We start from the raw sequence: 16,701 nt of genomic DNA, 5'->3' as shown, positions 1-16,701 counted from the left end.
TCTCAAACATACTGCATTTAATGCTCATGATTGAATGAATTGACTTTATAATTGAAATATGAAAGGGCAGATATCTTTCTTTCCTAGCTAGAACTATATTGGTTTGGCGACCTTTGCCGATATCTGTATTTCCTTAATGTCTTTTTAATGATTTCGACATCTACATATGACATTTTAGAAAACCAAGGGATCTCTAATCTCCCAAAATGGGATCAAACACGATGTGCAGTTAGCAACAAGATGAGATGCACGAAACACAAACTCACAAAGCAAGAACACAAGATTTATTTGATTCGATAGTATGCCTACGTCTACTGGAGAAGAGAGTTTCACTATTTTGATTAGGGTTGCAAACTCTCTCTTTCCTTTCTTCTCGGCCAAGAACTACACAAGAAAAAAAACAACTATCCATAAGTCTAATAAGTGGTTTATATATTAATGCACCACTACATCAAAAAATTACTGAAAGACCCTTATAGCGCAAACCAAAAATTCAAATTTCCTTCTGAGGCGTTGCCCGGAAACCCCAGCAGGGGCACGTTGTCCCCTGCGCCCCCAGTGAGCTGACCACACCACTCGACCCATGTGTGCATCATGAATACTGTCAGTGTGATAAATCACTGTCAGAATACAAGGCATCTTCGCAACAAGAATATTGGAAAGAAGCCAAAAGGAAGTTTTCCTACAATGGGCTTGAAAACAGAACGAATTTCCATCTCCTAAATTGTGTGTCGCCCAAAAACAGATGCCAGCCTTAATGTAAGAAGACTTTTCTTTTTGGTAGATAATGTGAGTGGGGAATCAATGATCCAATTTACCAGCTTTGATCCCCTCTTCAAATATAAATATGAAAAAGGTTCAAAGATTGAGGCACCAGTGATGGATCAGATATGGTTCACTTGTTTGGATGGGAGGGCTGGAAGCAAACTTCTATATAAATTCATCATTCTGTCTGGGTCTTTGGTATGGTTAAGTTCCTTTCCTTTCATGCTTTCCTTCTTTACTCAGTATTTCTCTTGATAAGATAAATCTGGCTATTGTGGTGGATTTCAGTGAATTGTGTGATGACTTTGTATTGAATGCTTATTGACAATGGTCGATCCGAGAGCGAAGATGTTCTTTTTTCTACGAATTCCTTTCTTCATGCAAGTTACTGGACTTTAATAATCTCTCCCTTCACAGACTGGTTGTTAATAATGAAGAACTCGGTGAGAATTTTGAGTTTGTTGCTGTGTTGGACTTAATTAATGTTTCCTTTCATAGACTGGTTGTCAATAATGAAACCATTTGGATTTGAGAGCAAACAGAGCAGATCACTGGGTTGAGGAACCACATGATTTCCAATTTGGTATGAATCATGCAATGGAGAAAATGCAGGTTGGCTTTGCATGGATTCCTTTCCATCAGGGAGTGTAATTCCCTTGTTGTGTTTGGATTTAGAACATTATGGAGTTGTATGTGCTGTTTGATGTATATTATGAGTGGGACCACTTCTATCCTCTTTGTACTTAATTCTCTTTGCAAGCTAAAAAAGGCACAATGTCTTGAAAGGTTGGTTTAAAAATTTTAGCTCATCTATTGGGAAGAGTTACTTTTCTGATTCCCACTACTTTTGTGATAATGTTTTTGAGATGAATCATTGATGGCTGGTTTTTTGTAGTTTTAAGAATGTCATAACAATAGCACAAGTGGACTGGGATACTTATGTGAAAGGCAAAATTCTTTTTGATCATATTTTTAGAGCCTTCATATTCTTCTAGATTTGTATTTCTAATGTACAAAAAAGGAAATGAGCTCTGATGATTACTTTACATTCATATCAGTTCTTTTCATCTCTTGTGATGATATTCCAATTTTACCACGTACTGCAGATTCTCTTATATTGGATGGAGTAGACGTAACAGGGTATCCAGTCTTTAATGATGCAAAGGTTTAATATTTTCCCCTTTCTTCATTAGCTTCCAAGTATTCATAGTTTGTCCCCACTAAGACATTGCTCTATGTGAAGGCAGGTGCAGAAGGCTATTGTATTTGCAAGGAAAGCTCATGTCAGCCAGTTTAGGCAAACAGGAGAACCTTATCTGACTCACTGTATCCATACAGGAAGGATCTTAGCAGCTTTGGTTCCATCAAGAGGAAAAAGGGTATATTTTTCCCTCTTTGAAATACTAAAATTCAAGATCTTAGCATGTTCTGCTTCAAGATTAAAAAAGTGTACTGTCGCTGCTTTCCTTCTTGTCACTGACAATATACAGTTTGCTACAGGCCATAGATACAGTTGTAGCTGGAATTCTTCATGATGTGATTGATGATACATGCGAAAATCTACGCAGCATAGAAGAAGAGTTTGGTGACGATGTTGCAAAGTTAGTCGCTGGTGTTTCAAGGCTAAGCTACATAAATCAGGTGTTTTTTGAAATTTGTATTAGTTGGAGTTATAACTTGTTTTGGATATGAAATAGAAAATAGCTATTTCAGATTTGAAAGAGAAAATAGCTATCTGAGGTCATCGATACAGATATGGAATTGCTCTGTACTTTTGTTTTTAATGATGGCTGTTTTTGGTTTTAATGATTTTTGGCATTTAAGCAGATTTTGTTATTGGTAGTAGTTTGAAACTTTACTTTGAATTGTAGCTGTTGTTTTGGGTGAGATTGGTGGCACATGTGAAAAGTTGGGAATCAACTACAGATTCCATTATACATTTAGTTAACATTTTGGCATATTTTTAACAGATTTCTATGCTTTGTTATCGATGTAAATTATAATTTGGATGGGCCGCTGTTATACCTGTTGTCTTGTGTTGGCATGTTTCCATGCTGCCTTCTTAGTCCTGATATGACGATATTGATATACTGTTATTTTGATACTACTTGCTATTTGTTGTCTACTTCTAGAACACAATGTATTATCTTATTAAAGTCTGTAGCTCTACCTTACACTACTACTGGAAGATGGATATGCAAAGAATAATCATGAAAAGTGACAAAGAAGGAAAAAAATAAAAGAAGTAATCAATTCAAATGAAAAAGATGATCCATAGAGAAGCCCCAATTACATATAAAAATGACACACAATGAATAACAACTCACAACATATATGAAAAGATGAAAGAACTGAAAAAAATCAGCAAAGAATAAAAAATGTAAGATATTTACCAAAAACAACCAGTACCATATCTTAATAAAAGACCTGCATCATCAATTAATCGGCATGCTTTGGATGAAGAAGAGGTAATATCTAACAGAAACAGAGGAGAAAATGAATTATTTGCCTCAAAATGAAAAATTCCAAACCAATGTGATCTGGCATCTATCCATCAGTTGTGTTCTTACCCTTGGTTTGGGTAGAGAATAGTAATAATGGGCAAAGTTTCCTTTAAGATAAAATAGCAAAAAATAGGTAAACATAATTGAGAGAAATAGGTTTTTGGTTGCAATTTTACTCAACTCAAACTTGCAGGTGAACATGATAAGATACAGTGGCCAGATTCTAAGGATTCTTTCCTTTCCAAGAAAAGATAAACCAGAAAGGAATTGGTGATGGATTTGGAAGGCTCCATTTGCCCCCTCCGATTCAAGGTTTTTGATGGACAATCGCTCTCAGCAAGATCAACACCCTTGTCAATCGTAGGAAGAAAGAAGTGAGTTGGCTCATCGATGTAATGCAGGAATGCATAGGAGACAGCTAATCGCATTTTCTAGCATTGCTGAATAGCTAGAAAGATTTGGAATGTAGTGCTCAAGTGGCATGGCATTAATTGGGTGCAAGGTTTTAAAATTCGGTTTCAGTTTCGATTTCGGTTGCCATGGAAATAGAAACATTTCTGTTTTGGTTGGAAATTTCGGTAGAAATCCTGTAAAATCACGGAAATGTATGAAAACATATGCAAATGATAGGATTTTAAGAGAAAACTTCAGGAAATGCTAGAATAAGCACTCATATACACTTAGAAACCATCGCAAAAGTAAGACAACCATCCATAATAATTTAACAAAGTCAAATATCTAGTGACATGCACTGTCGCGCATGTCTAAAATTTTGTACACATTTTACATGTTAATTCATATAAATATGTATGCATAATACATACATCACCTTTCACATGCAGTTCATCTAAATATAATCACATAAAACATACTGATATAGTATACTACTAATACACTGCAGTTTTGACTTCAGTATGCATTTTGGTGAGTATGGAAACATAAATATTTTGGTCGTTTCATATCTTGGGTGTTCACAAGTTCGGTTGGGGACCCTTTGGCGGGATGGAGATGCACTCACCTTGGTAATAAAGGTTGAGTGTTGTGTGCGATGGCTCTTTGCAGTGTAACTTGTAATGGTTCATATGGCAGAAGAAGGGTCGGCTTCCATCAGTAGGGTTTTATTGGTAGTTAAGAACAATTTGGGGTGGGTGTTAATAGACTCACAGACCATCAAGGGGAGAAATGGTCTATTAATATTTTTTGTTTCTTAGTTTGTATTCCTGGACCATTTCGGACATGGGCTTTCACTTTGTTACTTAATGAATTTCACCATTCAATATCTATATCTATATGGGCAAATAATATCGGCATAACCATCTTTTGATAATAGCCTCGAACTCACCTTGTCGCATATGTTTTAACCAATTGTCAAAGGCCGTCGATAGCTTTTTAGGAATTGTAACTGTAAAAAGCTGAGTGATCTCTAATCTCTCAAAATAGGATCAAACACGATGTGCAACGAACGAGAAGATGAGAGGCAATAAACACAATCACACAAGCAAGAACACAAGATTTATGTGGTTTGGCAGTGTGCCTACGTCCATGGGAGAAGAGTTTCACTATTTTGGTTAGGGTTAGAGTGCTCTCCTTGAGAGGAAGTGTTGAAATAGAGTGATTTAATTGTATTTTTTCTTTGAAGGGCACTTTTGTCATTTCAGATGTAACTCACCTAGGAATAATAAAAGAGAGAAAGCTACCACGAATTATCTAACTTTCATCACTAGGAAATTTCATTGTCTTGGAGAAGATTGCCCAAGATGTAGAATAGAGGGAACAGAAGAGGAGGAAGAGGATTGAAAAAAAAGGAAAGATCTTGTAGGGTTTTGTTACTCTCACCCAGGAAATCCATACTACATATAGGGTTTGGAAAAAAGAATTACAATAATGCCATTAATGAATCCGGGCCTTAACATTACTCGTGCAATTAATTATTAAAACATAAAAAAACCGCTAAAATATATTCTAATTTCAACAATTATCTTTGAGATGAGATTATTCTTTGCTTTTGACACAAACATGATAAGAGATTTGTGGAAATCAATTATTGACAGGCTGATGCCTTTAAAAAAAAAAAAAAGGATTATTGACAGACTGATTTCCCCCCTTTGTTCATAAGTGGTTGTTCGGGTGATTTTTTCTAAGTGATTGATTTATGGGCCCATATCCATTTTTATTGGCTTTGGTGCTTTATATAACTGGAAAGGTGGAAGGGTGCTAGATATTGTAGAGATTACCAGTTCTTTAATAGCATGTATAGTCTATATTAAGTATTGATTTTTTTAATGTTTCTATATTAAGTATTGATGTAACTATGTATGATTGCTTTCATGTTATGCAGCTGTTACGGAGACACCGCAGGACAAACGCAAACCAAGGTACTCTTGGTCCTGAAGAGGTATATTTCTTTGATTATGCATTGAAATTATGGGCAGGCATACCAGGTTTTATTTTATGTTTTTGCATCTGCTGTTCTGAAATTAAGGATGCATTTGGCTTGTCATGATTTCATTAGGAGATTACCATTGATTACTTTGTAGGACAAATACATTGACTTCGTGACATAATTTATGTCCATTTTGATAATCATTTCTAGTTACCTCGTAAGTTTATATTGATTTTTTCTTAACATGAAATACTCGTTGAGTATATTGTCGACAGTTCTGCAGTTGATTGGATATTGAAATGCTTCAATGGTAGTTACATGGTTGAGGAAATAATAGCCCCCACAATCCATTCACTGTCATTTGTTAATTAGCTTTGAATTAGCTTGTATTGCTTCTGCGAGTCTTCTAGCAAAAGTATCATATAGAAACTAAGAATCTGAAGTCTTATAAATTAAACTTGGTTATTTGCTTAACATGTATGCCTGAGGATGGTAAGATGTAAAAGGACAATATGACAATTACATTTTTGCAAGTGTATATACATGATATCAAATTTGGTCAATCTCTGTATTGCTTCTGTGAGTTTTCTAGCACAAGTATCATATGGAAACTAAAGAATCTGAAGGCTTATCAACTAGGCTTGGTTATTTGCTCAACATCTATGCCTGAGGATGGTAAGAAGTGAGGGGACAATATGACACTTTTTTAATCTCAAGGCTTATCAACTAGACTTGGTTATTTGCTCAATATGTTTGCATGAGGATGGTAAGAAGTAAGAGGACAATATGACAATTTTTTGAAGGCTGTTTCATGCGACTTGGTAAGGGAATTTATCTAGGAAAAGAAATACCGGGATGAGAACATATAATTTTGCGTATTGCCTAGCTTCATAAAATTTATATGCTTTGATCAGTTGATTTCGCTGACGTACACACATATCAATATTATCTGCAATACCTCTCATAAATTTTATCTATTGTTTTTAAGGCAAACAATTTACGAGTGATGCTCCTGGGCATGGTTGATGATCCTCGCGTGGTTCTCATCAAGCTTGCGGATCGTCTACATAACATGAGAACCATGTACTGACTCCTAGACCTATTTTAGTACTTTTCTCTTGTCTTGCAATTATTGAAAATTGATGATCTGTTGAATTGTGTTCTAAATTCACCGCTTCATTTTACCATTACTTGTGGAATATTTCATAGAACTAAAGCTAAGATCATGCATGTTTTGCCTATATGCCAGTTACACTGGTCTAATTTTTTAATAAACATGCATCAGAGTTTTTGCTGTTTCATGTTTGTACTTCTCAACAGAAATCATACTAATATTTTTTAAAGCATCCGATATAGGACCAGTCATATTTAGAAGTTCTTTCCCTGGTAATAGTTCTCCTTGTATTTTTCTTCATTGCAGAAGATATTATATACAGTTCCATTTCCAAAAAAAAAAAAAAAAAAACGATATTGTATACAATTGGAGCTCTCGTGACAAATGTCCCACAAATTTATAATCTGTTATATCATATTGTTCAGACCAAGAACCATCATTGTTCCTACGTTGGTAATTTATACTCTCTTATTTTAATACTTTTTTTGGTAGTACATTTTAATACTCTCTTCTACTCTCCTATTAATTTATTTTTACTACCTAATACAAAAATCTAGTAATATAAGATATAAGAGATTACCTTCTTAGAAAACGTTGTTCGAAGTACATACAATACTATATGTAGGTACAACATAGAAGAAGGGAGAGGAAAAAGGAAATGGAAAATAAAGTAGGCGTAAAAATTCACAGATCTCAAGCTCGCAATCATATTTTATACGACTAATGTTCTGATAGCATTGGATGGTGTGTATATACAGTACGATTACTACGAATGTTTCTAACCCAAAAAATCACGGTTGTCCTTTTGCATCAATTGTACAGCTTTGCACTCGTGCTCCTCCCTCCCAAACATCACATTGCAACATGAAAAGCTTTAAAATCCCTGCTTTGTTTTCAACGGGGTCCTCATCCAACTTCCTGCTCACAAGATGCAAGGCAATGAGAATCTCAGTCAGTACAATGTTGCTTGCATCATCTTCTTTTTCACCCTGATTGGCCTCTTCTGGTACCTCAGATGTAGCTAACAGCTCGTCATCCATGAAGTTTTGGTGTTCATCGAGTTCCTCTGTTCAGCAAATTTTCATTGCCAGATGAACCCGCAGCTTGTTGATTTGACCCCACAGGCCAGCCACTTTCTCCTTCTCTAATGGCAAAGGGTCAAAATCCTCGGTTGGTGCTGCACATGCAGCTTGCGCAGTGATGAATCCATCCGACTGACCGTGTCTAATGATGCTGCAATGCCTCCCACAGTTCTTGATTGTCATTGTCCTCACTCCTCACCCTATGCCATGCCACCTTTGTCCACCACAATGCCCCCACTCATCTCTCTCTATCTCTCTCCTATCTAAGCTTTAGCATTAAATGCTACTAGGGTGAAGAAAAAGAAATGAAGTGTGAGGGGAGGTGGTGATGGTCATATTTTCTAATAATTAATATTCTCCAATATTTTATGCAAAAAGCGGCCACCAGGAATATAAAATATTAGAAATTCAACTGTACCTCATTTCCAAGATAATCTCAGAAATTTCTGTATTGTGTAATTGCTTTGGATGTTGAATTTGTTTTTGAGGATTTTATTTGCTCCGTTTGGTTGCCAGTAAAATTTTTATCCTAGGGAGTTTTTAATCCAAACAGTGAAGTCAACGGGATTTGCTAGGTTTTTTTTTTCTCCTACAATTCCTAAAATTCCCGCCAAAATTTAGGGGTGCCATTACCAAATATGGGAAGGGAGGAGAGAGAGGGAAGAGAGAGAAAGAGAGAGGACATCATTCCCTAGGAAAGAAAAAGAGAGGACGAGGAGGCCATGTCACCACAGAAGCAATCATTACAAGAGTGGGATTAAAAAAATTCTAGTGCTAAAAGGCAACCAAACATGGGATGGGACGAAAATTTTACTAAGAACTTCCTAGGACAAAATTTTTACTGGCAACCAAACGGAGCATTAGAGAACAGGGCTTCTACTGTTGGGGGTGATGTTGACAGCGTACCTTGTCACTTGTCTGGGTTTAAAATGCAGAGTCATATTAGGAGAAGAGTGTACCCAGGTTCCCTCTAGCACCTCAACTAACTTAGTTCCAAGTTTTGCAACAGGGGGAGGAAGGAGAAGAAACAAGGCTGAAATAGTCATATTAATGTCGTCATCCTGATGTCAGCAGAGGGCCTACCAGGGCTCAATTGCTAAAAAGAAGGTTGAAAACCTTCCATTTTATTTAACATGATTTTCCATGAATTTTGTCATTTTTCATGAATTTTCAGAGGGTTTTAAAAAAGATCTACGTTGCATGAGTTTCTTTTCAGATTTATGTGGTTGGGCTCTAGATTTATCCTTGCATTTAGTTTCTTAGGATGAAGGTTGAGTTTTAGTAGGAGAGTGATATTTAAAGTTAAGTAGTTGGGTTTGAATGAACTCTCTCTCTCTTAGACTAGCTTGTAAGAACGAAATGAAGGGGGAATGGGCATATCAAAGTTGAAGTGTCTTTTTTACCTGCTATTCTCTGGCTGCACAAACAAGCTGTTCCAATTCCTTTTAGTTTCATTCCAAATATTCTATTTATTGGTGGTGAAATTTAAGGTTTAGGTTTCTTACCTTGAATACCTTTATTTTTGCTTTGAACAAAAAGTGTTGGTGTTTTTCAAGTCAATTTACTTTTATATTCTGAATTATTTTGCTGGGAATTGGAGGTTGCATCTGTGTGGGCCAAGATCAGGTTCCTTCAAAATAAAAAAAAATAAAAATTGATGTGTCAATTTCTGTGTAAAAGAAAAAAAAATTATTTGGAACTTCTATTCACTCCTCTCTGAAAAACCACGGAGGACTGTGATCTTCTACATTTCAAATGTATTCTGACATTACTTTCATCTTCATAAAGTTTTGTCTTTGTCCAGTGAAAGTAATGCAAGAGCATTATGATTTTTCTGCAAGTTTTTATTTCAGAAATCAGAGTCAATCACCTTCCTTCTGATGACATTGGATTTCCTTCTTATGTCTTCCTTGACTAATTCTTCCTTTCTCAAATGTTTGTTCTAAGGCTTTGAAGTGATAGATATTACGGTTGACATTAACTGTCGAATACTAATTTTTTTTTGATGATTTTGGTTTTGTTGTCGTAAGTTTTAGCATGATGTTATTCAATGGATCACATTCCTAGATGGTCTTTTCTTACAGTTATGCTCTGCCATTGCCCAAAGCTCAAGCTGTTGCAGATGAGACATTAGCTGTATGGTGCTCACTTGCTTCGAGATTGGGTGTATGGGCATTAAAAGCTGAGCTGGAAGATCTATGCTTTGCTGTTCTTCAGGTCTTCTTTCTAATTCTTTTACGACTTGAGTTATTCTTGGCAAAACTGATTATTTTTCACATATAAAGAAAGAAAGATCATGAAGATTTTATAATATACTCGGGCTGCTTTAACTGGTATTTTTCAGAGCTGACTACCTTTTCGTAAAAAGACGCACAGAGTTTTTTAAAATGTAAACTTTGTGCTTGAAATCTGTAAAGAGTACTATTCCTCAAGGTTTTAAATTCCTTTTATAGGTACAGTTTCTTCCTTTGGATTCAGTGATGCTCATTCTGTGAATAATCCAGTCAAAGATTAAAAACATTTTACTCTATTATTTCAAACTATAAATTACCTTAATTTCCTTAGAAACTGAAGACATGACACAGTGATGAACATAATTACAGAATAGTACATCTAATACCCTCCTTGAAGATTATGAGTTTCAAGATTCAAATACTTACAGATCCTCCATTAATATTTCATGTTTGTTTATTCAAAAGAAAAATATCTTATCTTCGCTCTGCATCATCAAATTTCTGAACAAGTTCCAAGCCAAATGACTTGTAGACAGATAACATGTTCAGTGTTGGACTCAGATATTTTGTGTGACTTTATGATGCATGGTGCATTTTTTACACACACACAAGGAAAATTTATATATAAAAACAAAAGGGAAATGATATATCTGCCCCTTTTGATCACCAGGAACACCCCCTGTCAGTGTATCAATGACCAAAGAGGGGCTGTTGTACTTATGTCAGAAGAATTCAATGCCCCTGTTTGCCACATACACTAACAGGGGGTGTTCCTGGTTATCAAAAGGGGCGGATATATCACTTCCCAAACAAAAACATAAAATTAGGCGAAAAGAGGTGCAAACTTGTGTTGGAGTCAATAGCTTCAATACAGCTAAAAAGATGGAAAATAGTTTATGGCTTTAGGTTTGATGACCGCCTTAAAGACATGTGGGGACTGATTTTAGCCCGTTCCGTGAGATGGGAAAGCCTCAAGTAGAAGCTCATGGACTGAACTTTGATGGGTATTTTCTCAATTCCAAGGTTCTTTTGGAGGTTGAGGTATTCTTAGAGAAGATTGTGATGTGGTTAGAGATGACTGGCTTAGATGGAGCTCGAGCCATATTAGGAAGCATCCGATTATATCGGTTCTCTCCCATTGGCTCTCTTTTAGATGGGTGAGATGCAAGTGTGAGTCTCCTTGGGGAACAGTGGATATGTCCTCAAACAGGTTTTTGATCTTTGTGAACCGTCTCTATTTTCTTGTAGCATTTATGTTCATAGGGCGACGAAGGAGGTTGTAGAGTGCTTGCCAAAGCTGTCTTGTAACATGTTCAAAAATTTTATGCATTGGGTATTCTACTTCCTATAATTTTATCCTATCATTTTTGTTTTGTTTTGAATGGTGAAGATTTATTGATAAAGAAAGTGAAAAGGAGGCCTCTCAACCGAGCTGGTCAAGGGAAACATTAAAAATAGGCATAAAAAAATACTATAAACCCCTCAAGGGGTAGGTGGTCAAACACCTCTAAAGCATCTCTGATCTCTCTACCCTGGGCCGAGCCAGTGGTCCACTTCACCATTTGCGGAGTGGAGGAGGACATGCTGGAATGATGTTGCATGCCCCTTCGTTGAGTCCACGACCTCTCAATACCATCTACAAATCTCCACCTTTTTTGTCCTTCACCCGTCGGATTACGCTACCCTCCACCACGAAGGAGTCAAGAAGGGGCACGAGATGGATCTTGTTCAAGAGGCGCACGAACCTCTTCTCATTTGAATCAGCCACTCCAATATGATCTGAGAAGTCCATCTGACAGTTCTTTTTGTACGACTACGGAGACCCCAATGCCGATGAGGCCCTGGATCTCTAAGCTAGAACCATCAACATTTTAGCCTCACAAACTCGGGGAGGGGATACGATCTTGGATCTGGGTGATCATCATAGACCGCGCTCATACGGATCAGGTCCCTAGAAAAATAGTGGGTGGACCCCTTGAAAATCCTACGGTTACTCTCATTCTAGATCAACTACAACATTGCAAAAGGAGAAAGGCTCCAAAACAATCTCCCCCTATTGGGTCACAGATCATAAGCCCAAGCCTTGAACGAATCTGTAATATGGCTTGGAAGAATCCATTCCACACCATAGTGGCCAAGATGAATGTCCAAATCTCTTTGACAACCGTCTCCGCCACTGCACAAAACATACTACATCACACACTGAATTTGCTGATAGTCATTTGCTTCCGGCTGTGCAGGTGATCAGTAAGGATCTTATTTAGATAGGCAGACAAACAAAAAGTACACATGATGAGGCGTGGGAGACTTCCACACCCTCCTAGCAGGAAAAGGAGCCGAAGGCGAAACTAGCTAACTAAAGAAATATTTGACTGAGAACATCCCATCAGTATTCCACTTCCAAAAGTGTTTGTTCTCGCCCAATCTTCTGATGAAATTGTTGGGGTTCCACGCAAAAGCAATAGTCCCATATCGGACATGTGAAATGGATGTGGATGGGTTATAAGGGAAGGGGCACCCTCCCTCTAACAGCTAGCTTTTAGGGGCGAGTTCTACCCGGTTTGATTCCCTGACAAATGGTATCAGAGCTAGGGCGTGGAAACCCCGGTTTGCCTCTGAGGGCGGGATGTCCCTCGGGGAAGATCTCGGAAACCCCGGTGTAGTTATCTCGTGGTTCCCACATTGCCGCCGCGTGGAGGGGCGAGATGGTCCATGTTGCTTCCGCGTGGAGGGGGAGATTGTTGGGGTTCCACGCAAAAGCAACAATCCCACATCGGACATGCGAAATGGATGTGGATGGGTTGTAAGGGAATGGGCACCGTCCCTCTAACAGCTAGCTTTTAGGGGCGAGTTTGTGGGACATGATCCCGCGAGAGGGGCGTGGGGCGCGAGCCGCCGCGCCTTCTCTCTTGGTCTCTCGTTCCCACGCGATTGGCGTGTGTTTTTAATTGTTGATTGTAATTCGTCTTTCCTGTGGACTTGGGATCACTAAGGCAATCCGAATTCCACACGAAAGAGACTGACAGAGTCGCCACCTAGATGTGGGATCTAGGACCCATAATTAACCAGAAATCTAGACTCGCTACCTGGTTACGAGAATGGAAGGTATGGGGAGTTATCCACCACATGCACCATTCTTGTCCGATAATCGGTCTTCGATTCCAAAAGCTAACTCTTTTAAATTTATTTTAAATGGCTCATTCAACTCTATGTTAATGTGCGAACTAAGTGACATGCATCCTAGAATCTAATTTCAATGTGAATCCTAGATGTGTATCTTGATTTATTAATTTGTCTGGATTCATTCTAAGTGAAAGTTCTCCTAGAATTCTAATTTCATGGAAAACCCTAACTGATTTGATTAAGTATTTACAAGAAAATTAATATACAAAACACCACAATTTGTTGTGGTGCCGACTCGCGGGTGGTATGCCGTCAGACATCCAAGCTGCCTACGTACCCAAGCCTCACTGGGATCAGAGTCGACGTAGTTCGGTGCACCTAAGCCAAGCTACTTATGCCTAACTCAACTAGGACACCGACCTAGACAGAATTGACTGTTTCAACAGTTTTGAGAGAAGTTATTTAATTCAAGTTGAGGATTTTATTATCTTAGGATTTCATCTGAGATGCTATATGATTCTTATCTAAATGCAAATTGTTCCTTAGACTAATGCAGGTTTGCCTACATCCTAGGTTACTAGGCTCGTCTTAAGGAAAGATTGGGTGACTAGTGTGACTAGACCTATGGCACGGTTGTTATACATAACAAACGTCCGTGATGAGGCTGGACTCCTAACTCTAGGACTCCCTAAAACTTAGGACACGACACAACACTAGTGTTCCTAAATTGGGCTCTAATGGTTCTTAGATTGGAAACCATAATCCAATGGTTCCGGAAGACTCGAGACAAATCAATTCAAATTCTTGAAGTTAATTAATTTCAGATTTCATGGATTTTCGATTTATGGACACTTGAGGATTACCAATGGTTCTAGGGTTCATCAATTTCGGCCCAGAATAGCATCCAAGGAAGGGAATCGTGCGTTCTTTCCTTGCGCAATTTAATACTTAGGTTATAACATCTTATTGCCTGGCATATCTCAGGATTTCCGTGGACAGTAACCTCGGAGCCAACAACATGCTATAGCTTAAGTATTCAAATTGTCAAAGATCGGTTGCAATTGGGATACGATTATGGATGCACTGACCATTTTTCCAGGGAATTCTAATGATCCTAAGATTTCTGTTTCAATGGATTAAGGAGTTAATGTGTGACAGAGATTTAAGGTTCTTTAGAAATATTCAGATGATTTTCAATTAATTTCGGATTTTCAATGAATTTTATCAATTTTAAACATATGAGTGATTTTACAAGTGAAATTGTAGCAAACGAATTCGAAATGAGTTGAAATTTCTACAGCAGCAAGATATGATGAAATGTAGCTTACGGAAAGAGTTTTACAGATTTTTACATTAAGCTCATATTTAATTTCGATTTAACAATTGATTGACCAGATTGCACAAATAACACAGAAACCACTAGAAATATGAATCTAAATTCAATGAAATTTCTACATTAATAAGATATAAGTAAAAATAACATACTGAGAAATTTTCATGAATTTTGGAAACCATTTACTATCAGTTTCAGATTTTTTAATTTTCAGACCAGATTATGAATTAACCCTACATCCCATATGAAAACAGATCCAAATCACTTGAAACTTTTACAGTAACTAGAAATGTGAGATTGAAGACTACTGTAAAAATTTTAAGAATTTTAGTTGTGATCTGATGTCAGTAACAATTCCTCCAAAAGCTGGTAAATTTCAAAGAAAGCATAAAATAATATACCAAACAAATTCTCAAAATTCTCAAAATTTCATGGTAGAATGTACTGGTATCATATTAGTTTCCCACGAAATTTCATTAATTTTGGAATTCATTTAGTATATATTTTATTTTCGAAACACTCATGGAGATCATGATTTTGAGCATACATATTTAATTTTCAACTAAATCCAATTAAATACTAAAAATCATGCAAATATACCAAATAATTCTAGAAAAATCTAAAAATTAAGTACCTACCTGTAATCGAAATCCTCGCCGAATCCGAGAGCCGAAAAATTCGAAAATCGCACCGCCGCTTGATCCGCTTCCGCTTTCTTTCTCTTTTTCTTTGTTTTATTTTCTTTTATATTTTTTTTTATATGGAACAAGGGAGAGAGATGGGGAGAAACAAATAAGGAGAGAAAGTAGATAATGATAGTGTGAGAGTGAGAGAGTGAGAGATATTGAGGGAGAGAAAGAGAAAACTATCCAAAAACAATGTGTTGTTTTTGTTTTCTCCTCCTCTCATCACCTCTCTTTATATAGTGAAAAACTTAGTGGAGAGGTGGAAATAAACAATGAGAATGGTGGGTGTGGTGGAGAATAATGGAAATAAACAATGAGAATGGTGGGTGTGGTGGAGAATAATGGAATATATAATGGTAATGGTGGGAATTGTGGTGGGGAATAATGGAATATATAATGTGAATGGTGGGTGTGGTGGAGAATAATGGAAATAAACAATGGTAATTATGGGAATGGTGGTGGGAATAATGGAATATATAATGGTAATGGTGGGAATGGTGGTGGGAATAATGGAATATATAATGGTAATGGTGGGAATGGTGGTGGGGATAATGGAATATATAATGGTAATGGTGGGAATGGTGGTGGGAATAATGGAATATATAATGGTAATGGTGGGAATGGTAGTGGGGATAATGGAATATATAATGGTAATGGTGGGAATGGTGGTGGGGATAATGGAATATATAATGGTAATGGAGATAATGGTGTTATTTTAAAGGGAAAAATGAAGTTAGTGGAAATGGTAGAGAAAGTTAAGTCATGCTAATGGTGAGTCCCACATCAGCGGGTTCCGCACAAGCGGGTCCCACATCAGCGGGCCCTACACAAGCGGGTCCCACATCAGCGGGTCCCACACAAACGGGTCCCAATTCTCTCTGGTTTAGATTTTTCTGAATAATCCTTCTCAACATTTAGCGGGAAAATACGAAACACGACGGAAACGACCAAAAATATTTAGAAATGTAACAAACGGATGCGGGAAAGAAAGACATTGGAAAACCGACGGAAAACAAACCCTAATTTCTTTATCGATTAAGGTAGAGCAAAATGGGGTGTCTACAGATGCCCCTCTTTGGTAGAGATGACGTAGTCATCGAATACCAAAGTCAAAATGACAGAGCCATTTTGCGTAGCTTTAATCGACAAAAGACTCTACACAAACGGAACTTAGACGCAAACATTTACTACCTAATGCAAGGCCCTAAATGAAATCCTAGAATTAGAACATAATAAGAAATCCTGATGCGGTGCCGTTCACAAATGGGCAACGAGAGAATGAGATACCACTTTCGAATGGATTCCGAACAGAAAGAACAAAGATCGTTCTCAAGCGGGTTTTTTTTTTTTTTTTTTTTTTTTTTTTTTTTTTTTTTTTAAAGAAAATGAGACATCTTTCACAAGCGGGCTCAAGGAGGATAAGAGACCATTCACAAATGGATTCAGAAAATGAGGTACCGTTCACAAACGGGCTCAA

At 37.3% G+C, this 16,701-nt stretch overlaps 1 protein-coding gene across 3 annotated transcripts in view; it reads left to right on the top strand.

Annotated features, from left to right (window-relative positions):
- LOC143877037 (uncharacterized) overlaps positions 1-16,701 on the top strand; it is a 39,388-nt gene that overhangs the window by 1,628 nt on the left and 21,059 nt on the right. For 2 of the 3 annotated variants that reach the window (XM_077378756.1, XM_077378757.1), the window contains exons 2-7: positions 1,872-1,930; positions 2,013-2,144; positions 2,266-2,406; positions 5,608-5,664; positions 6,641-6,735; positions 9,933-10,065. In XM_077378756.1, the coding sequence (XP_077234871.1) occupies positions 1,872-1,930; positions 2,013-2,144; positions 2,266-2,406; positions 5,608-5,664; positions 6,641-6,735; positions 9,933-10,065 (617 nt within the window). Of the gene's footprint in view, positions 1-1,871; positions 1,931-2,008; positions 2,145-2,265; positions 2,407-5,607; positions 5,665-6,640; positions 6,736-9,932; positions 10,066-16,701 lie in introns of all 3 variants that reach the window. The other variant, XM_077378758.1, reaches the window with a different exon arrangement.

Source organism: Tasmannia lanceolata, unplaced genomic scaffold, assembly GCF_043159265.1.
Source record: "Tasmannia lanceolata isolate RefF3 unplaced genomic scaffold, GAP_Taslan_0.1 ptg000005l, whole genome shotgun sequence".
NCBI classification, from domain to species: domain Eukaryota; kingdom Viridiplantae; phylum Streptophyta; class Magnoliopsida; order Canellales; family Winteraceae; genus Tasmannia; species Tasmannia lanceolata.
This window is presented reverse-complemented; position numbering and strand designations above follow the sequence as displayed.